The sequence below is a fragment of the Microcaecilia unicolor genome, chromosome 6, assembly GCF_901765095.1.
Source record: "Microcaecilia unicolor chromosome 6, aMicUni1.1, whole genome shotgun sequence".
In the NCBI taxonomy this organism is placed as follows: Eukaryota; Metazoa; Chordata; class Amphibia; order Gymnophiona; family Siphonopidae; genus Microcaecilia; species Microcaecilia unicolor.
Genome location: NC_044036.1, coordinates 178,516,223 through 178,540,193, shown reverse-complemented (window position 1 = coordinate 178,540,193; position 23,971 = coordinate 178,516,223). Strand labels below are relative to the sequence as shown.

General features: G+C 46.5%; 1 protein-coding gene across 1 annotated transcript in view; it reads right to left on the bottom strand.

Moving 5' to 3' along the window:
- Positions 1 to 23,971, bottom strand: part of ALAS1 (5'-aminolevulinate synthase 1) — a 65,053-nt gene that overhangs the window by 16,921 nt on the left and 24,161 nt on the right. Inside the window, exons 6-7 of the mRNA XM_030208152.1 lie at positions 23,210 to 23,389; positions 19,686 to 19,850 (exon numbers count right to left, since the gene is read on the bottom strand). Coding sequence (XP_030064012.1) covers positions 19,686 to 19,850; positions 23,210 to 23,389 — 345 coding nt within the window. The remainder of the gene's footprint in view (positions 1 to 19,685; positions 19,851 to 23,209; positions 23,390 to 23,971) is intronic.

Here is a 23,971-nt window from a genome sequence, read left to right as displayed (position 1 = left end):
CCACCACTGGTTAAATCACAAATGAACCTCTCTCATGCTCTCAACCTATTCTTCCTCATTTGTTCCCTCTTCTCTTCACTTTTGGGGGTCAATTTTCTTAAAATGCTGAGGATTAAAAGTTTAGGTTCCTAAATTTTGATACATTCGGAGTTGAATTTAGAAAGCAACAGATCTAGCCATCACACTGTATTATTTACCAATAATACAGCTTAACATGGCATTTTGTACTTCAAAACATCTTAAATACTGAGTTGCAAAGCATACAAATTAATGCAAAACAGCTTACTATGCAAGATAATTATGCAACTTGATTTAAACCTTACAAGCTGTGCTATTTACAGAAAATACTGTACCACCACCATCAAAAGAAGCAACTTAGATAGGCCAGTGGCTTGTTTAAAAAACACACACACACAACCCTCCCACCACCCCTAATCCTCTTTTCATAACTTCAATCCCCAATCTCCTCTCCCCAGCACTTACCACAAGTCAAGTGAACCCCATGGGAAATTTTGCATGGACTGCCATTTTAACACAGGCTACTAAAGAGACCTTTAAGGTTTCAGCTGAAAATTCTAAACTTCGGATCCGAAAATGTAACTCCCAAAATTTAAGCCTATAATTTGCCTAAGTTTAGAAACTCAAGGGGTTAGTGATGAAAAAAATCCTCTCCTCCCATGACTCAGTAGCATAGCCAAGGGTGGGCCCAGGCCCACCCAATAGCAGAGATCCCCAATAGCAGAGATCCCCAAGCCCCACCAGCCGAAAACGCCCAACAACTGTCCCTCCTGAATAACTTGTAAATAGAAGATCTTGGCCTGCAGCGACTGACACATAATGTTCACACCAGCCCCACAGCCTCCCCCCTTTGATGTATTCCTGCCTATGTGGAAACAGGAAGTTGCATCAGAGAAAAGGCTGTGGAGCCAACATGAGCAGTGCGTATTAGTTGCTGTTTGCTGCCAATGAAAATCTGCTATTTAAAAGGTATGCAGGGAAGGGGGGATGTTTGAGAGACCATATCGCATGCAGGCGAGAGAGGGAGAGATCAAATCACTCGTTGGACAGGGTGGAGTTCTGCCCACTTATCTTGGGCCCAAGCCCACCCAAAATTGGGTGTCTGGCTACGCCCCTGCCACGACTGCCCTCATTTTAGACAAAATGGTAGAGACTATTATAAGGAACAAAATTACAGAGCACGCAAATAAGCATGGATTAATGAGACACAGAGGGGCATTTTCGATATGATATCTAAGTCCAACTTTGGATGCTTTGCACAAAACATCCAAAATCCAAATAGGAAAGGAGGTCATTTTCGAAAATGAAAAATGTCTGGGGTTTTTTTTCCAAAAATACTGTGTCTAACAAGGTTTAGTGCTTTGGACTTTTGTTTTTTTGGTCCATTTTCAAAAAAAAAAAAAAAAATGCAAAAACAGAGATTCATGCCAATGAGATGTAGGGGGAGCCAGCATTTTTAGTACACTGGTCCCCCAGACATCCCAGGAGAGCAATGGTGCACCCTTGAGAGCACTTTTGTGCACTTTATAAAAATGCTCCCAGGTACACATCTCACCTTTACTCCCTTATCATCCTCTGAGACCTCCAAACCCCACTATCCACCACTACAATAGCCCCTATGGGTGAAAGGGTCACAGTTTCCACCACAACAGTGACAGGTAGAGGGAGATAGGGACCAGAGCCCCCCACTCCATAGTGCACTGCACCGTCCACTACACTATTCCAGGACCTGCGTGCTGCTCTAATAGACCCAACTTTAATATATGAAGCTGTCCTTGAGGCTGGTAAGTCATACTTTTATTCACATTTTTTTAGGGGGGGGGGGGGGAGGTCACCCCTGATTACCTCCAGTGGTCATTTGGTCATTTAGAGAACCTTTTGTACCTTAATCATTACAAAACTAGATCTAGACTAAAATGTTGAAGTTTCAGCCCTAGACGTTTTGGTTTTGTTCCACTATGGCTGAAAAACATCCAAGTCTTAGGAACATCCACATCCTGCCCTCTTGAGATCTGAACGCACTGCAGAAGAACAGCATAGAAAAAACATCTGAAAAATAGGTTTTGAAAATATTAAATAGGACGTTTTTGTGAGAAACGAATGTCCAAATGCTGCTTTATGCCACTTTTTAGACTTTTTCTCTTTTGAAAATGAGTCCCACAGCCAACATGGTCAAAGGAAATCTTGCCTCACCATTTTGCATTTCCTTGAAGTGTGAACAAACGTGAATAAAGGTGAGCAGAATGATATTGTGTATCTGAATTTGTGCAGGGGAAAGTCAGGTGCAGCCACCCTCCCTCTTCCCACTAACATTTCCTGATAGTACACAACTACACACTGACAGAAATGTACTCTTGCTGCCTAGAGCCCTTCCTCCACTCACTACACTGGGATTTTCCCCAACTAGTTTCCTGGTGTTTCCTCAGTATGTACAAATGTAGCTTTGCAGTTCAAGCAGCTTACACAAGAGCTGGTGTGCAGTACAGGTTGGGCCCAGCCTGTAGACCTAAAGGTACATGCGCTTTACTTCAGATCAACATCTGTAAGCATTTACTTGCAGTTGGATTTTCAATCTCAGCGCTGCCTATAGGTAGCCTGATCTTTAAGGAGCTTATCAGACAAAGATGTTATACTGAGGGCCTTCAATCATCACAAACCCCTCATGGAACAATTTTTACTTGATACTCCTAAAGCCCATTATCCCTTGCCAAAACATGCTATCCTCTTATGTCGTAAGTAGAACCTGTTGGCCCGGAAAGCTATTCTACAATATTGGACATCACCAGACCCTCCGGCATTTTGGCACTGGAGGAATCAGGTGCACCTTTTGGCCACTTGGGAGGCTATGGAAGCTAGAGGGTCCCCCAAACGTAGGAAGACCTTTTCGCTGATTTGGAACCCATATCAGCAAATCTTAAGCCCTCGGGGGCACAGCCTTATTACCTTTAACAGACATATTTGGCACCACAACTCCTGCTAATTTATTTCACTTTGCCTTGTCAGCTTCTACTGGGGTGGGGGGCGGCGGGGAGATACTCAGAGATTAACGAGTCAAGGTGCTACCAGAACCCAAAGAGACATCGAGGTTTTTTTTGTGTCTTTTTTTTTTTTTTGGGAGGGGAGACGTTACTAGCACTTAGTTTAGGCTAAATTATACTGTGTGTAGTGGGGTAGTGGAGATGGGGGTATGGTTGGGACTTCATTAAAAATGTAGTTGATGGCTTAGATTGTTTGTTGCATTAGTTTCTACTGTTCACAATGCTCTGCTTACTTGTTTTGTTGTTTGTATTCATTTCTTTCATTGCGATTGCCATCAATAAAAAATGGGGAAAAAACGCCTCAAAAATTGTTTAGGACAGCATTTAAAAATGGAGACGTTTGATGATGAAGTCAGTATCTTGTGACCTCTTATTAGCCCTTTAGGTGCCATCGTCCCCCCACCCACACCATGTATAGTGAGAGCCTGCATCTCTAGTCTCCACACTTGTACCAGCTCTGAGGGCAATACTGCACCCGAGGAATAACTCTGGTTATAAAAGCTGTTAAGACTTTGCCATGCTCCGACTGGTCAAGATCTGCAAATTGCTTTTATAGAAACCTCATATCTGTACTGTTACAATGAAATGCACTAGAACTAAAACAGACAACAGGGGAAAACACAGGGGGCTCTTGTGATATGAATATCAAAAGCAGAGAATGAGAAGTCATTCTATATTACATATTTTCTAGCCTAGAAGTTCATGAGTGACAAAATCTTGAAGTCATCATGCTAAGAACGCTCCTACCCGTATCTCTTGTTTCATAGGCGGTGCAATATAATGCAATTAAAACAAACAGATTTTCAACTGAACTGAGCTCAGACACCATCGCTACAGTTTATTGCATAACCGTGACTAGCAGGGAAACATATTCAGGCTCTTTCTACACTTCCTCATTCCTAGCTGGGTTTATGTTGTTTCGCCACTCTGATCACTGACAGAGAACCTTCTGCAGGAAACACTTTTTGCACATTTTATTCCACCCCCACCCCTTCAGTTTTCATAGAAACACAGAAAAATGTACGCAAATAAAGACCATATGGCCTATCCAGCCTATCTTCTCTCCCTATAACTCCCTTACAGATCTTATATACTTCCAAGCTCTCTTGAATACAGATACCGTTTGTGTCTCCACCAATTCCACCGGGAGGCTGTTCCACAAATTCACAACCCTTTCTGTGAAGTATTTCCTTAAATTACTCCAGTCTATCCCTTTTCACCTTCATCCTATGCCCCCTCATTCCAGAGCTTCCTTTCAATTGAAAGACTCACCTCCTCTGCATTTATGCCACATAGGTATTTACATAAGTATTGCCAAACTGGGAAAGACCAAAGGTCTATCAAGCCCAGCATCCTGTTTCCAACAGTGGCCAATCCAGGTCACAAATACCTGGCAAGATCCCAAAAAAGTACAAAACATTTTATACAGCTTACCCCAGAAATAATGGATTTTCCCCAAGTCCATTTAATAATGGTCTATGGACTTTTCCTTTAGGAAGCTGTCCAAACCTTTTTTAAACTCCGCTAAGCTAACCGCCTTTACCACATTCTCTGGCAACGAATTGCAGAGTTTAATTACACACTGAGTGAAGAAAAATTTTCTCCGATTCGTTTTAAAATTTACTACATTGTAGCTTCATCGCATGCCCCCTAGTCCTAGTATTTTTAGAAAGCGTAAACAGATGCTTCACATCTACCCGTTCAGCTCCACTCATTATTTTATAGACCTCTCTCATATCTCCCCTCAGCCGCCTTTTCTCCAAGCTGAAGAGCCCTAGCCGCTTTAGCCTTTCCTCTCTATCATATCTCCCCTCTCCCACCTTTCTTACAAAATATACATATTGATATTTTTAAGTCTGTCCCCATATGCTTTATGATGAAGACCACTGATCATTTTAGTAGCCGCCATCTGGACTGACTCCATCCTGGTTATATCTTTTTTTAAAGTACATTCTCCAGAATTGTACACAATACATATCAGACTAAACCCCTAAAATACTACTGGTATATTGATGACATTTTTATGATTTGGAGTGCGGGAGAAAAGACTCTCAAACAATTTCACACTTCTTTCAATACATACCATCCTACAATCAAATTCAAAATGGACTACTCCCCAGAAAGAGCCAAATTTTTTAGACACCACAGTTTCCATCAGCAATAGCTATATATATACAAAACCCTACGGACAGATACAGCTACCTCCACAACTCCAGCTTCTACCCTTCACACACAAAAAAGTTCATTATACACAGCCAAGCCACAAAATATTATCGTACTTGCTCCGACCCAAGAGATAGAGGTAAACACCTCAAAATCCTGACAGATTCCTTCAAACAAAAAGGCTACAACCTCAAAATAATCTCCATGAATGTGGCCTCTTCCCTTAAAATACCCAGGGAAAACCTATTGCAGTACAGGGAAAACAAAAGGCACAGACAGAATCCCCCTTGCAGTGACATACAATCCAGAGCTAGAAAAATGGTGACGATTCAAAAAAGGATCGTCAGCCACTATTCCAGGAGGATGAACTACTGAAAGTGATATTCCCAGCCCCACCAGTGCTGGTCTTCGGACAGCCACCCAATTTAAAACACAAAATTAGTGAAAAGCAAGTTCTCGATAGAAGCTCAAAAAGAAGAGAGTGGAACACATCCCTGCAACATATCTAGTTACAAACTGTGTCGACACATTTCACAGGATCCCACAGTGAATGGGAAAGACATTCAGCATAAGGGAATCCTTCACATACTCATCTTCAAATGTAGTATATATCATTCAATGTAAAATGTGTGAAAAAGGGTGCTATATTGGAGAAACAAGCCAGATGCTAAAGATGAGGTTTCACCTACAAAGACATCATATGCAACGTAACAATGCCAACCAGGATGCCACCTCTGTGGGACAGCACTTTACAAAACCAGAACACTGCATTAATGATTTTACAGAGAGAATACTAAAAGGAAAAATGTTAAGACAATCCAGGAATGTAAGACCTTAGAAGTCAAAATGATGAAGTTTTTCGACACCCCCCAGACAGGACTTTCTGGGTTTTCTAGCCCATTATAAACCATAAAATTCTACTGCATTGTCACCCTCTAATCAGCCATGAATCTCTCCCCATCTCTCACCCACCCAGTTCTTCCTGCTTCTAACCTAACCCACTCCACCCTCTTCCTGCGAGACGGTTCATTGGAATGCTTTTGTTTTTCACTTACATATTCTGATATTTGTCAACATTTGCTTATTTCTGATCTGAAGGGTTACATTTGAAAGCTAAATTTTAAAAAAATGCATTTAAGTTCATCCAATAAAAACAAGGTATCATCTTATTTTTTTTTTCTCTGTTTTGTTTTATTTATTATACAATATTCTAAATAGTCTTTAGTCTTATATAGGAGCATCATCACCTCCTTTTTCCTACTGGCCATTCCTCTCCCTATGCACTCAAGCATCCTTCTAGCTTTCGCCATCACCTTTTCTAAGTATTTGGCCACCTTAAAATCACATCCAAGTCCCACTCCTCTTTCATGCACAAAAGTTCTTCACCCCCTAAACGGTACCCTTCCCTCTGGTTTTTGCAACCCAAAATGACCCTGCATTTTTAAATATTAAATCTTAGCTGCAAAATTCCAGACCATACCTCTAGCTTACTCAAGTCCTTCCTTATGTTTATCCATACCATCAGGGGCGTCTACCCTGTTGTATATTTTTGGTATCATCTGCAAAGAGAGAAAACTTACCAGACAACCCTTTAGCAATATCACTTACAAAAATGTTAAAAAGAACTGGCCCAAAAATCGAACCTTGTGGCACTCCACCGGCAACATCCTTTTCCTCAGAATGAGCTCCATTTACCACTACCCTCTGTCTTCCACTTAACCAGTTCCTAACCCAGTCAGTCACTTTAGGGCCCATACTGAGGGCACTCAGTTTATTTCTTAGTTGTCTATGCGGAACCATGACAAAGGCTTTGCCAAAATCTAAATACACCACATCTAGCGCTCTCCCTCAATCCTACCCTCTGGTCACCCAAAGAAAATCAGATTTGTCTGACAGGACCTGTCTTTAGTGAAACCATGTTGCCTCGGGGCCTGTAATCCATTAGATTCCAAAAACTTTTCTTTCCAAAGACTGAAGACCTTGGGCACTTTGGCGTTCCTTTCATTGCCATCAAGTCCAGAAGTGGAGAACCCCATTGGTCCACTATATGCTGAAAACCTTGGCTGGATAGCTCCCATTCTCCCTGGTCCAATGAGTGTCTGCTGAAAAAGTCCACCTCCACATTCCAGGACTCAGCAATGAGAGCTGCCGACAAGCAGAGAAGATTTTTCTCTGAATAACTCATGAGGCCACCTTCATATTCTGCCTTGTTTGTTGATATAAGCCACTGCCATCACCCTGCCGGAGAAACTTGGACTTGAGTCCCTGCCAGAAAGAGCATAAAGTCACATAAGGCATTCTGCACTGCCCTGAGCTCCAAGCTATTTATCAACCATTGAGATTCCCGTTTCGTCCAGGCACCCTGTGCCAAATGAAATGAGCTCGCCAACCTGACTTGCCGGCGTCCAATGTCACCAATTCCCATTGCCTTATCAGAAAGGGAGATTGGACAGTCGAATTCCTGGATGATAACCACCACTACATACTCTGTCTGGTAACCAGTATCTAAGGAAGATGAAGGTCATACTTCTGACACCACAGACTAGTGCCTGAGAAGAGACTCCTGTAATGGCCACATACAAGCCCTTGCCCATGGCATCACTTCCATCATCGCCGTCATTGACCCTAGAACCTGAACATGGCAGACTCAGGGTCTGGGACTGCTTGACTGAAGACAAGTCTGTTGAACCAGCCCTCTTGTATTCAGTGAGAAATACCCTCTCCCTTACTGTGTCAATAGAACACCCAGATACTCCAGTGTCTGCGATCTAGTCAGTCTGACCTTCTCGAAATTGATCACTCAATGACGGCAGAAGATGAACAACTTTGTCCATTGTCACCATGTTGAATAGGATGATGCATGAAATAAGCCAGTTGTCAAGATACAGGTAAATTCAATTCCCTGGTGCCGAAGTAAGGCTGCCGCCACCACCATCATCATAACCTTGGTAAATGTTCTTGGTACCATGGCAAGTCTGAAGAGCACAGCCCTGAACTGGAAGCGACTGTCTAACACCGCAAATGTAGAAACCTATGATGTAGCAGCCATATGGGTATATGCGAGTATGCCTCCTTGAGATTGAGGGCAGTGAGAAATTCTTCTGCTTGAACCGAGATCATGATTACTCTTGTATTTCCGTGCAAAAGTGGGACACTCTGAGACAGCGGGTTAGACCTTTGAGATCTAAGACCAGATGAAAGGTGTCTTCCTTCTTTTGGACAATGAAGTAGATGGAGTATCTTCCATGTCCTTGTTCGGCCTGGAACAATGGCCTGGAGTGCCAGCAAGGAATCTATTGTGGCCTGAATCTCGACTGCCTTGGTTCCCATTCAACAAAGAGACTGCAAGGAGAGAGAGGTGACCAGAATGGAGAACTCCAACTTGCAATCTTCTGTAAGAAGATCCAGAACCCACTCCTCCCAAAGATATTCTCCCACTGGAGGGAGAAATCAGTGGACCAGCCTCATATTATTGTGACGCTCAGGAGGCACTGGGTGCTGTAGCTGACAGAGGACATCCTGGTCTGCATGAAAAGAAGACTGGCATGTCTGAAAGCGTGTCTGACCATCAGGTCGGTGTTGTCTGCTATCTCGAAACAAAGATTGAAAGCCTCCTGAAGACGGACAACTAGAGGCTTCCGGCTTATCCTCTGGCTTAGTTTCTCCCAGTTCTTTCACCAAATCACTGAGATCTTCTCCAAATAGTAATTTGCCCCAAAAGGGCAGTTTAATTAGATGTGACTGATGCTGTATCCACTGCCCAATGCTGTAACTAAAGTCGCTGGTGTGCCATGAAAGCCACCCAAAGACATAATGTGGGCCGTAGCATCTGCCCAAGTAGGCGGACCCCACTTCCAGCTAGGCATTAAGACACGCGTCTTTTGTTGCAGATTGCTGATGCCACTTCAGGCATGCTCGTGCCACGAATGAGCTGCACACTGTTGCTTGAAGGCGCAAAGAGGCCACTTCAAAGGCTTGTTTCAGTAAGCCTTCTAGCTTTCAATCCTGTAGGTCTTTTAAAGCAATGCCCCCTTCCACTGGCAAGGTGGTCTGCTTATTCACTGCTATAACCAGTGAGTTCACCCTGGGAAGCTGCAATTTATCATAAGCATTTTGAAATGATGCCTCATTAAAATACTAGTAGAAAAATTACTAAAAGAAAATTTTGTGGAAAGAAAAAATAAAAAATCCTCTTTCATGGGGGGGGGGGGTTGTTATCCTAACAACAACAACAACAACAACAAGATGACCTTTGTTTGGGATGTTTTTATACTATACCATGTTCTTTTTAAAGCAGGCAGACTTCTAATAGGTAAAGACAAGTTAAGAATCAACTTCAAACAGTTCTCTCGGATACGCTGCTTCAATCTACTCAATTTGCGGGCTAAGTCATTCAAATATATTCAGTGACTATACAAAAGGGCTCCATGGGAGTCACTCAGTGGCTGACATCACTACGTGATGAAATCGCAATGTCCAATATCTGTGTCTGAAAGAATCAGTTGAAGCTGAGCTCACTGCTCTTTTTTTCATCACCTCGAGTGGTTGTATTTTGGGAGACACATGTCACTTAATTTCCATGCCTGGGACAGTAGACAATTATAGTCTATAAATGAGTTCAAACATATCTGCAGAGAGATCAGCCCAGGACAGGCTGCAATGAACACCTCCCTATGACGTGAATAAAGGGAGCAAAAAGAAACCTCATTTTCCAGTACAAACGTGAAGTTTAATGCCTCATTTAATAGCATTACCGAACTCAAAACATACTTGTTTTATATACATATTTTTTTTTAATTAATGCATAAGCAGCAAGGGGAAGGCGATTGTTAGAGGCTTACTGAATTTTGGTTTTGGCACTGAAACCAACTCAAAATCTGGATTCAGGTTTCAGCTGAAAATGCTTGTGCATTTTTGGTTGAAACAAACTCTTCCCCCCACCCCAATCACTCTGCCTCTTCTAGGGTGGGAGGGTGCAAGTGGTAGTGACAGCTAGCCTAAGGGACCTGCGAGGCATTGTTTTTGGTTTCAATTCCAGCCAAAACCAAGTGGCAAATTTAAGCCACAGCTTCGGTTTAGCCTTGAACCAAAACCACCAGTTTCGCTCAGCCTCTAAATTCTACAACACTATATTTATATATCCAGAAGGAGCCTATTCTATAGAGAAAATTGGTGCCTACTTTTCTTCATAGAATGCCTGCTCAAAATGCTTCAGTGCCAGAGATACGCAGGCAACTTATAGTTTAGGGCTGCCCTTACGACTCATCTGTTCTCTAGGGCCTATAGAGATACCACATCAGCTGGATCACATATGATAGTGACACATACTCTATCCTCCTTCTCTGTCTACCTCTTCATTTTTCTTTTCTATGATTTTTTTTTTTAGTGTATACTGCTTTCTTGTGTTAATCAAAAGGCAGTACATTAAACACAAAACAAACATGCATAAGTGTGAGTCCTACCCTTGCCCTGCCAGACTCTGCCCATGTATAGGTCTACCTGTTAAATCTCCGGACTATATGCTCAATCTGATTGACCTTCCCTCCAGAAACATGTCTGTAACTTCGCAAACTTACATTACCCTAATTGCAAAAGACTCAAGTACAAAACCTACTATGGATCCAACTTCTCCTTTTTAGGCAGCCAACTCTAGAATGCACTCCCCAGACCTATCCGATCAATCAGTAACTATATACCCTTCTGGAAATCACTAAAAACCCATCTGTTCAAACAAGCCTACTCAAATGATCTAGACTAATCCTATTTTCCCATCTACCCAACACATATCCAGGAGACAATGACAAATGACTTAGACTACATCTCCCACCAAATTTCCCTTTGCATATCCCATGTCCCATCCCCCTCCGGCCTCCTCTATCCCTCCTCCAATGCTCACCTACCCTTGCTCTTACCTCTCCTACTCCCTCCACCCTTGCCCATCTCTACCAGCCTCTCTCTTACTATTCTTTATCAATACTTTGTAATCCCTATTACTATGTAAGCCGCATTGAACCTGCTTTTGAGTGGGAAAGCGCGGGGTACAAATGTAAAGCGAATGCTACATACCTGTAGAAGGTATTCTCCGAGGACAGCAGGCTGATTGTTCTCACTGATGGGTGACGTCCACGGCAGCCCCTCCAATCGGAATCTTCACTAGCAAAGTCCTTTGCTAGTCCTCGCGCGCCCGCGCGCACCGTGCATGCGCAGCCGTCTTCCCGCCCGAAACCGGCTCGAGCCGGCCAGTCCAGTATGTAGCAAGACAATACAAGGGAAGACAACTCCAAAGGGGAGGCGGGCGGGTTTGTGAGAACAATCAGCCTGCTGTTCTCGGAGAATACCTTCTACAGGTATGTAGCATTCGCTTTCTCCGAGGACAAGCAGGCTGCTTGTTCTCACTGATGGGGTATCCCTAGCCCCCAGGCTCACTCAAAACAACAACCATGGTCAATTGGGCCTCGCAACGGCGAGGACATAACTGAGATTGACCTAAAAAATTTACCAACTAACTGAGAGTGCAGCCTGGAACAGAACAAACAGGGCCCTCGGGGGGTGGAGTTGGATCCTAAAGCCCAAACAGGTTCTGAAGAACTGACTGCCCGAACCGACTGTCGCGTCGGGTATCCTGCTGCAGGCAGTAATGAGATGTAAATGTGTGGACAGATGACCACGTCGCAGCTTTGCAAATTTCTTCAATAGAGGCTGACTTCAAGTGAGCTACCGACGCAGCCATGGCTCTAACATTATGAGCCGTGACATGACCCTCAAGAGCCAGCCCCGCCTGGGCGTAAGTGAAGGAAATGCAATCTGCTAGCCAATTGGATATGGTGCGTTTCCCCACAGCCACTCCCCTCCTATTGGGATCAAAAGAAACAAACAATTGGGCGGACTGTCTGTTGGGCTGTGTCCGCTCCAAATAGAAGGCCAATGCTCTCTTGCAGTCCAATGTGTGCAGCTGACGTTCAGCAGGGCAGGAATGAGGACGGGGAAAGAATGTTGGCAAGACAATTGACTGGTTCAGATGGAACTCAGACACGACCTTTGGCAAGAACTTAGGGTGAGTGCGGAGGACTACTCTGTTATGATGAAATTTGGTGTAAGGGGCCTGGGCTACCAGGGCCTGAAGCTCACTGACTCTACGAGCTGAAGTAACTGCCACCAAGAAAATGACCTTCCAGGTCAAGTACTTCAGATGGCAGGAATTCAGTGGCTCAAAAGGAGGTTTCATCAGCTGGGTGAGAACGACATTGAGATCCCATGACACTGTAGGAGGCTTGACAGGGGGCTTTGACAAAAGCAAACCTCTCATGAAGCGAACAACTAAAGGCTGTCCTGAGATCGGCTTACCTTCCACACGGTAATGGTATGCACTGATTGCACTAAGGTGAACCCTTACAGAGTTGGTCTTGAGACCGGACTCAGACAAGTGCATAAGGTATTCAAGCAGGGTCTGTGTAGGACAAGAGCGAGGATCTAGGGCCTTGCTGTCACACCAGACGGCAAACCTCCTCCATAGAAAAAAGTAACTCCTCTTAGTGGAATCTTTTCTGGAAGCAAGCAAGATACGGGAGACACCCTCTGACAGACCCAAAGAGGCAAAGTCTACGCTCTCAACATCCAGGCCGTGAGAGCCAGGGATCGGAGGTTGGGATGCAGAAGAGCCCCTTCGTCCTGCGTGATGAGGGTCGGAAAACACTCCAATCTCCACGGTTCTCCGGAGGATAACTCCAGAAGAAGAGGGAACCAGATCTGACGCGGCCAAAAAGGAGCAATCAGAATCATGGTGCCTCGGTCTTGCTTGAGTTTCAACAAAGTCTTCCCTACCAGAGGAATGGGAGGATAAGCATACAGCAGGCCCTCCCCCCAATCCAGGAGGAAGGCATCCGATGCCAGTCTGCCGGGGGCCTGAAGCCTGGAACAGAACTGAGGGAGTTTGTGGTTCGCTCGAGATGCGAAGAGATCCACCAAGGGGGTGCCCCACGCTTGGAAGATCTGGCGCACCACTCGGGAGTTGAGCGACCACTCGTGAGGTTGCATAATCCTGCTCAGTCTGTCGGCCAGACTGTTGTTTACGCCTGCCAGATATGTGGCTTGGAGCCCCATGCCGTGACGGCGAGCCCAGAGCCACATGCTGACGGCTTCCTGACACAGGGGGCGAGATCCGGTGCCCCCCTGCTTGTTGACATAGTACATGGCAACCTGGTTGTCTGTCTGAATTTGGATAATTTGGTGGGACAGCCGATCTCTAAAAGCCTTCAGAGCGTTCCAGATCGCTCGCAACTCCAGGAGATTGATCTGTAGACCGCGTTCCTGGAGGGACCAGCTTCCTTGGGTGTGAAGCCCATCGACATGAGCTCCCCATCCCAGGAGAGACGCATCTGTGGTCAGCACTTTTTGTGGCTGAGGAATTTGGAAAGGACGTCCCAGAGTCAAATTGGACCAAATCGTCCACCAATACAGGGATTCGAGAAAACTCGTGGACAGGTGGATCACGTCTTCTAGATCCCCAGCAGCCTGAAACCACTGAGAAGCTAGGGTCCATTGAGCAGATCTCATGTGAAGGCGGGCCATGGGAGTCACATGAACTGTGGAGGCCATGTGGCCCAGCAATCTCAACATCTGCCGAGCTGTGATCTGCTGGGACGTTCGCACCCGCGAGACGAGGGACAACAAGTTGTTGGCTCTCGTCTCTGGGAGATAGGCGCGAGCCGTCCGAGAATCCAGCAGAGCTCCTATGAATTCGAGTCTCTGTGCTGGGAGAAGATGGGACTTTGGGTAATTTATCACAAACCCCAGTAGCTCCAGGAGGCGAATAGTCATCTGCATGGACTGCAGGGCTCCTGCCTCGGACGTGTTCTTCACCAGCCAATCGTCGAGATATGGGAAGACGTGCACCCCCAGCCTGCGAAGTGCTGCTGCTACTACAGCCAAGCACTTTGTGAACACCCTGGGCGCAGACGCGAGCCCAAAGGGTAGCACACAGTACTGGAAGTGACGTGTGCCCAGCTGAAATCGCAGATACTGTCTGTGAGCTGGCAGTATCGGGATGTGTGTGTAGGCATCCTTCAAGTCCAGAGAGCATAGCCAATCGTTTTCCTGAATCATGGGAAGTAGGGTGCCCAGGGAAAGCATCCTGAACTTTTCTTTTACGAGATATTTGTTCAGGGCCCTTAGGTCTAGGATGGGACGCATCCCCCCTGTTTTCTTTTCTACAAGGAAGTACCTGGAATAGAATCCCAGCCCTTCTTGCCCGGATGGCACGGGCTCGACCGCATTGGCGCTGAGAAGGGCGGAGAGTTCCTCTGCAAGTACCTGCTTGTGCTGGAAGCTGTAAGACTGAGCTCCCGGTGGACAATTTGGAGGTTTTGAGGCCAAATTGAGGGTGTATCCTTGCCGGACTATTTGCAGAACCCACTGATCGGAGGTTATGAGAGGCCACCTTTGGTGAAAAGCTTTCAACCTCCCTCCGACAGGCAGGTCGCCCGGCACGGACACTTGGATGTCGGCTATGCTCTGCTGGAGCCAGTCAAAAGCTCGCCCCTTGTTTTTTCTGGGGAGCCGCGGGGCCTTGCTGAGGCGCACGCTGCTGACGAGAGCGAGCGCGCTGGGGCTTAGCCTGGGCCGCAGGCTGTCGAGAAGGGGGATTGTACCTACGCTTGCCAGAAGAGTAGGGAACAGTCCTCCTTCCCCAAAAAAATCTTCTACCTGTAGAGGTAGAGGCTGAAGGCTGCCGGCGGGAGAACTTGTCGAATGCGGTGTCCCGCTGGTGGAGATGCTCTACCACCTGCTCGACCTTCTCTCCAAAAATATTGTCCGCACGGCAAGGCGAGTCCGCAATCCGCTGCTGGAGTCTATTCTCCAGGTCGGAGGCACGCAGCCATGAGAGCCTGCGCATCACCACACCTTGAGCAGCGGCCCTGGACGCAACATCAAAGGTGTCATACACCCCTCTGGCCAGGAATTTTCTGCACGCCTTCAGCTGCCTGACCACCTCCTGAAAAGGCTTGGCTTGCTCAGGGGGGAGCGCATCAACCAAGCCCGCCAACTGCCGCACATTGTTCTGCATGTGTATGCTCATGTAGAGCTGGTAAGACTGGATTTTGGCCACGAGCATAGAGGAATGGTAGGCCTTCCTCCCAAAGGAGTCTAAGGTTCTAGAGTCTTTGCCTGGGGGCGCCGAAGCATGCTCCCTAGAACTCTTAGCCTTCTTTAGGGCCAGATCCACAACTCCAGAGTCGTGAGGCAACTGGGTGCGCATCAGCTCTGGGTCCCCATGGATCCGGTACTGGGACTCGATCTTCTTGGGAATGTGGGGATTACTTAATGGCTTGGTCCAGTTCGCAAGCAATGTCTTTTTCAGGACATGGTGCAAGGGAACAGTGGACGCTTCCTTAGGTGGAGAAGGATAGTCCAGGAGCTCAAACATTTCAGCCCTGGGCTCGTCCTCCACAACCACCGGGAAGGGGATGGCCGTAGACATCTCCCGGACAAAGGAAGCGAAAGACAGACTCTCAGGAGGAGAAAGCTGTCTTTCAGGGGAGGGAGTGGGATCAGAAGGAAGACCCTCAGACTCCTCGTCAGAGAAATATCTGGGGTCTTCCTCTTCTTCCCACGAGGCCTCACCTTCGGTGTCAGACACAAGTTCACGAACCTGTGTCTGCAACCTCGCCCGGCTCGACTCAGTGGAGCCACGTCCACGATGGGGGCGTCGAGAGGTAGACTCCCTCGCCCACATCGGCGAAGCTCCCTCCGCCGACGTAGTCGGGGAGCCTTCCTGGGAGGTGGCCGCAGTCGGCACCGCACGCGGTACCGACGTCGGGGACCTCACCCCGGGCGATGGGCCAGCCGGCGCCACGCTCGACGGTACCGGAGGCGCAAGCACCACCGGTACCGGAGGGGTAGGGCGCAACAGCTCTCCCAGAATCTCTGGGAGAACGGCCCGGAGGCTCTCGTTCAGAGCGGCTGCAGAGAAAGGCATGGAGGTCGATGCAGGCGTCGATGTCAGAACCTGTTCCGGGCGTGGAGGCTGTTCCGGGCTGTCCAGAGTGGAGCGCATCGACACCTCCTGAACAGAGGGTGAGCGGTCCTCTCGGTGCCGATGCCTGCTGGGTGCCGACTCCCTCGGCGACCCAGAGCTCTCGGTGCCGACGCGGGGAGGAGACCGGTGTCGATGCTTCTTCGACTTCTTCCGAAGCATGTTACCGGAGCTCCCCGGCACCGACGAGGAGGACGTAGAATCCAGCCGTCGCTTCCTCGGGGCCGAGGTCGAAGGAGGTCGATCTCGGGGGGGCTGTACCGCAGGAGCCCTCAGGGTAGGGGGAGACCCACCCGAAGGCTCACCGCCACCAGCAGGGGAATGGACAGCCCTCACCTGCACTCCTGACGATGCACCACCGTCCGACGACATCAGCAGACGAGGTCCCGGTACCACAGACGTTGATGCAGCTATCCGATGTCTCGGCGCCGATGCAGAGGGCCGATGCCTCGATGCACTCGATGCACTGGCGGCCGAGGATGAAGGTCTGGACGCTGACGACGTCGATGCACTCGATGACCTTGGTGTCGATGCCGACGAAGAGCCCGAGAACAAAACGTTCCACTGGGCCAATCTCGCTACCTGAGTCCGCCTTTGTAACAGGGAGCACAGACTACAGTTCTGAGGACGGTGCTCGGCCCCCAGACACTGAAGACACGACGAGTGCCTATCAGTGAGCGAGATTACCCGGGCGCACTGGGTGCACTTCTTGAAGCCGCTGGAAGGCTTCGATGTCTTGGGCGGAAAAATCACGCCAGCGAAATCAAAATCCGAAATGGCGAATTTGAGCACCAAAAAGTTTTAGGGAGAAAATCTCGACCGAGGCCGAAAGAGGCCTACCCCGACGACGAAAGAAAACTTACCGGGGCAAAGACTGAAAAATACGGGAAGGGACAAACGAAGCCCGGGGGGCTTCCGGAGCACTTCCCAACAATTTTTTTAAGATTTTCCGAAGAAAACACACGTCTACGAAAAAAGGACGCGCGAGGTAGACTTTCCGGGGCTCGACACGGCGAAAACACAACCGTACCGAGTGCGGACAAAAGAAGACTGGCCGGCTCGAGCCGGTTTCGGCCGGGAAGACGGCCGCGCATGCGCGGTGCGCGCGGGCGCGCGAGGACTAGCAAAGGACTTTGCTAGTGAAGATTCCGATTGGAGGGGCTGCCGTGGACGTCACCCATCAGTGAGAACAAGCAGCCTGCTTGTCCTCGGAGAATAATAAATATGCTTATATAGGGAATGTGCATATATTACTGGTTCTCTAAGACTGTGTGTTTTGGGTTTTTTCTTCCTTTTTTGATGTATATTCTGTGTTTTTGAAAATAAAATTATTTGACGTAGAAAATAAAATTATTTGAAGTAAAAAATAAAAAAGAGATAGATATGTGCTTATTTACAGAGTAGGGCTTCAGTGGAATTCTGGCACGTGTGTGTGATCGGTGTGTAAATGTTAGTGCTCATTTTATAGAGCCATCACATAAATGGATAATCCTACATGGAGCCACCTAGATTTAGGTGGTAAGAAAGTGGGTAAATTCTGCTATTTTAGTGATTTGTGTGTCTAAGGGCCCCTTTTACTAAGCTGTGTAAGCATCTACTCGCGCGCCGAAATGGACTAACTGCCCGACTACGGCATGATTCTTGCGGTAATTTCATTTTTGGCGCACGTCCACTACACGCATCTGAAAAATATTTTTTTATTTTCTGGCGCACATAATGGACGCGTGCCAAGTGGCATCTGAGGCGCGTAGGTCATTACCGCACAAATTCTTTACCACTCGGTCTATGGCTGGCGGTAAGGTCTGAGACCCAAAATGGACGCGCGACAATTTTGATTTTGTCGCATGTCTATTTTTTTTTTTGGGGGGGGGGGGGGGGGGGGGAAGAGGAAAAAAAAAAAGGTTTTTTTTTTTTTTAAAGGGGCGCTGAAAAATAATTCTGCGCGCACCCATAACCCGCACCTACACTACCGCAGGCCACTTTTTACCGTGGCTTAGTAAAAGGACCCCTAAGTTTCAAGTTAAGTGGTATCTTCAAAGGAACACACATCTGTGGAGCTTGGACAGAGGCATGATTATGCGTGTAAATTATACAATGCTATAATTTATACATATTGTAGAATGATCTAGGAGCAAGCATTTACACCTACTTTTCTTTATAGCACAGGAGGAGTGGCCTAGTGGTTAGAGTGGTGGATTTTGGTCCTGGGGAACTGGGTTCGATTCCCACTGCAGGCACAGGCAGCTCCTTGTGACTCTGGGCAAGTCACTTAACCCTCCATTGCTCCAGGTACAAATAAGTACCTGTATATAATATGTAAGCCGCATTGAGCCTGCCATGAGTGGGAAAGCGCGGGGTACAAATGTAATAAAAATAAGTGCATTCTTGGGGCCCAAAAATAAGCATTTATTGATAGGATTACCCTCTAAATGGTGGTAGTGGTGGGGGGGGGGGGGGGGGGGGGGGGGGGGGGGGGGGGGGTATTGCAAGGTTCCATCCACTCCTAGGTCCTAGGTCCTGTAGGGGTGAATTTCTGACTTCCTACCAATAAGTAGGAGTCTACCTCAATAGGCAGGTTGGTCATGGCTCCTCACATCATGGCTGCTGTTTCTGCCAGAGGCCATCTTGTTCCTGTCTGGAATCTTATATGAATCAAGTTGGTGCGTGGTAACTCTATAAAGACGGCTCCAACAATGCATGTAAAATGACCATAATACAAGCACATAAGTGCATCAATGCTAATATTCTAGCTCTGTGCTAAATGAAATTGCATGTAGCTTAAAGTTGGGTGTACATATGGATGGAGTGTTAGTGGTGAACAGCTGCACATGTCAATTATAGAATACATGCATTTTTTGTGATCTAGATGCAAGTATTTACATCAGCTCTATGGATGGTGTGAGTGATTGCACACACATAACCAACATGTTACCTTTCACTACATACAGCGACTGTTCTCAACTGGAGGTCACAAAAATGTGGCTCCCTCCAGAAAAGCTGGCCATTAGGGGTCACTGCTGAGCAATGGCTGAGAATGCTGTCACTAAAGTATCCCTAGCTCTGACCCACACAGGGAGCAGAAGTTGGACCTGGAAACCGAGACTCCCTTTTACTAAGGTGCGCGCTAAATGTTAGAGACGCCAACGCATTCCTATGGGCGTCTCTAATATTTAGCCCGTGCTAAAAACGTGGATGTGCCTTAGTAAAAGACCCCCTGAGCCAGGTCTTCTGATGGCAGCATATAGCACTTGCTACTGAACCAACTGAAATATCACTCTCTACATAAAATAAGACCAAATTAATTTTAACATTTTTAGCATGCCATTCCAATTACTGTTTATAACTTCTTTACTAGCCAACAAGTAGTATCCATCTTTCAATCAATCCACATTCATAACTGAGTGGTTTACAAGGAATCCAAAAACTGACTGTACCAAGTGTTCCAGAAATGATGTCCATTTTATGCATGACGCCATCTCGATCTCCTATGCCACCCCCTCGAGATCCGTAAAGTCCTACAGCATGGACTTCATCCACAAAGGTGATGGCACCATACTCGTGGGCCACGTCACACATTTCTTCCAGTGGACAAACTGCACCTGCAACAAAAGCAGGGATTAGTGGCAAACAGCAGGATGACAAAGGTGAGAGTTGGATACATTGAAACTCAGGGAGAATGTCTGAAATCTAGAGCGGGGGGGGGGGGGGGGGGGCTCTTTTGGAATAACCCTTGTGACTAGCAAAGTATGTCGACACTTGGAGGAGGGGGGGGGACTCAGTAAAGGTTGCCCAAAGTTGGGCACAGATCACTGATCTGGCAGTAAACCAATTAAGCTAATTGGTTGCATCTGCCTTCCACCCTAACACATCTCCGCCTAAATTTCATAGCGTGGAACTCCAAAGGAGATGTGGCCATGGTTGGGTCAAGGGCGTTCCCAGAATTTTATGTGCAATGTTATAGAATATCTGCATTTGCACACTAACTGCCATTAGTTGGGCGCACTTCACATCAGCCTTTGGCAGGTGTAAATGCTCATGCCCAAAATTAGGCGCTTAGGACCAGATTCTATATATGGTGTTTTAAAAATCCGAATGGCAAACATTTCCACCTAAGCATATTCTATAAGATTTAGGCGCGGTATAGAAACACACTTGGTTGATATCCCAGAGCCTAAACTACGTGCTTCCATTTACACCAACGAAAACGTGGTGTAAATCCCTGGGTATAGATTTACGCGCACTGGGCCATATTCTATAACTACGCGCATAAATTTTGGAATGACCATGACTTCGCACCTACTGAACTGCGCACATTAAAATTTAGGCGCAGTTCATTACAGAATACGCTTAGCAAGTTGCATATGCAAATTCTAATTATTGCTTGTTAAGTGCTGTTATGAATGCTGATTAGCTTAAGTCAATTTAAGTTACGCACATTGTTATGGAACATGCTTAGATTTCAGCAAGGAACCCTAGGCGCACTACATAGAATCCAGGGGTTAATGCGTGCTAAGCTAGTATTCTGTAAAGGTAGTCAGAACACACTTTAAAGAATATTAGCTTAGCGTGGCTTGTCCCAGGGCCTAACTTTGGATGCCCTGTATTGAACTGCACCCCTTGTAAATACGCACTAGGTAAGTTGTGGGCAGTGGCGTAGCTACGTGGGGCCATGGGGGCCTGGGCCCCTGTAAATTTGGCCCTGGACCCCCTTGCCGATGACCCTCTCAACCCCTCTCCCGCCGCCAACCCTTGCTGGCGGGGGACCCCAACCCCCACCAGCCAAGGTCCTCTTTTTCTGGCGCAAGGCTTCATTCTGTTTCCGAGTCTGATGTCCTGCACGTTGTATGTGCAGGACGTCAGACTCAGAAACAGAACGAAGCCTTGCGCTGGAAGAAGATGATGTGTTAAGTGTGCACATACACACATAATTGTTAGTATTCTAAACATTTATACATGGAACACGTGTAAATGCTAGCACTCAAGTTTACAGAGCTGCCGCCTTAACCCATATATGGTCCAGTTTCTCCCCCTGGATCACCCACAAAGTGTGTGCATTCAGTATTCACTGTGTGAATTTTGCACCTTCTGCTTAGGTGCAAAACTCTGCTGCCTGTCTCGTCTTCCGCCAGGGTCGCTTTACTCATACTACCCTTTCTCCTCAAGACCCTTCACTGGCTCCCTATCCGTTTTCGCATCCTGTTCAAACTTCTTCTACTAACCTATAAATGCACTCACTCCGCTGCTCCCCAGTATCTCTCCACACTCATCTTTCCCTACACCCCTTCCCGTGCACTCCGCTCCATGGATAAATCCTTCTTATCTGTTCCCTTCTCCACTACTGCCAACTCCAGACTTCGCGCCTTCTGTCTCGCTGCACCCTACGCCTGGAATAAACTTCCTGAGCCCCTACGTCTTGCCCCATCCTTGGCCACCTTTAAATCTAGACTGAAAGCCCACCTCTTTAACATTGTTTTTGACTCGTAACCACTTGTAACCACTCGCCTCCACCTACCTTCCTCTCTTCCTTCCCGTTCACATTAATTGATTTGATTTGCTTACTTTATTTATTTTTTGTCTATTAGATTGTAAGCTCTTTGAGCAGGGACTGTCTTTCTTCTATGTTTGTGCAGCGCTGCGTACGCCTTGTAGCGCTATAGAAATGCTAAATAGTAGTAGTAGTAGTAGGTGTGGAGTTGGACGCAAAATAGCGCCTATAGGGTTGGCCCTAGCACTAGGCAGCTGCCTAGGGTGGTCTAATTAATTTTTTTTTTTTTTTTTTAGAGGTGTCCATCTCTCCTACTCTCCCCCCCATCTGCGGTGTAGCATCTCTCTCTCCCTTATCCCCACCCCCTCCCTCTATCCAGCATCTCCCCCTTGGAGGAAGTGGGACACGTCAGAGGGAAGGCTTCCAGGGCCAGCAGGCATTTGTGAATTGCTGCAACTGCTCTCGACTTCTACAGTATAACAAGTTTGAAGGTAATCAGAGGGGTGGGGGTAGAGGTGCAGGACACAGGAGGGACAGAAGAAGAGAAGGAGATACTCTGGACAGAGGTGACAAGTGGATTGTGACATGAAGTGAATCAATAGAAATAAAACATGGAAAAGAAAATAAGTTATGTCCAATAAAAAAAGGTATCTTAACACATTTCTTGATTAGCTTTCAAAGGTCCGATCTTACGAAGAAGGGCAACCTTCGAAAGCTAATCAAGAAATGTATTAGTTATGTCCAATAAAAAAAAGATATCATCTTATTTTCTTTTCCGTGTTTTATTTCTATTGATTACCTTTAAAAGTGGACTAACACGGCTACCACACCTCTCTGACATGAAGTGAGAAAGACTGGGGAGAGGGGGAAGAAGCTGCACTGTTGGGGGAAGGAGAGAGGGAACGAGGAGCTGCTAGACTAGACTACAATGGGGGGGGAGGGGGGGACAGCATGTTCCAGGTTAGCCGAGTACATACACGTTTGAAAATCATAAGTATGCATGTTCTAGGCCCTTGATCTACATGTACCTCAGGAAATACCTCTTAATCCCAGCTTCAAACATCAAAAATCCTGATTATTCAGACATAACATGCAAGATACAGCCTAATGTCCTTGGGAAAAGTTACCCCAATATTTCAAGCACTTGCTAAAAGTATGTCTGAAATGTCCCTGGCCTTGAGGGAGCTGAAAATTCCTGAAAAATTACCACTGTTCTGCACTGCTAAGTTCCAGCAAGTTTTCAAAACAGGCGTTTCAGTCTTCCCCCCTGTCTCTCCCAGAAAAATAAAAGCAAATTCTTGCTTCCAACAACAAAGACACTCTCCAGACTGTACAACAGAGATGCAAATAACAGATTATTTCTGTTAATGTTCAAGGCTAGAAACAGTTCCATCAATTACAGAAGACTGGTTCCCCCCCCCCCCCCCCCAATCCTATTGTTTGAAAAAAATATTTTGTTTGTATGGATCTTACCATCCATGGAGTGAACTGTTTCAAAAGCTACAATCTTGGGAACCGAGGGATCAGACTTCTTCAGGAGCTCTCGAAGGTGGCCGACATCATTATGCCGGAAGATATACTTGGGAACTCCACTGTTTCGAATCCCCTGGATCATAGAGGCATGGTTTCCAGAATCTGAGTAAATCTCGCAGCCTGCGGAACAGAAAAAAAAAAATGAACCTCTTGGGCACACCAGCACCATGATATCATGACAAAGACAGGGGCACAATTTCATCAAACTTGCAAAACATCTGGAGGATTTAGATTGATTCCTTCCAAACTTTCTTGCTTTTCTGAGCTGGAATATCTGTCAAAGCAGAAAATTTATTCAGTCTATGTCTATTCCGATACATCCTATGATCCTTCTAGGAAACTGCTGGTCAGCAAATTGGAGAGGGAAGATACATAGAAAATGTCAGGAAGATAGAGAAATTATAAAAAAAATGTGGGATATGCAAACTGGAATTCAGAATCCTAAGAGATCATAATAAAAGCTAGACAATAACAGTCTGCCACATATCTCAATATACACCCGATGACTTACAAGTATAGTGTGCCAATGCAACTATTCAGATATCCCAGCGGCAATACTACATGTGCTGCTAAGCAAGTGACCTAATAAATTTTTATTCCAGAGTCTAGCTAGTGACATCTAGTGGCCAGGGTTAGTGTGCATGAGGCTGTCCAACTGGCTACCCCCCATTACAAAGCCGCGCTAGCGGCTGGCGGTGTGGT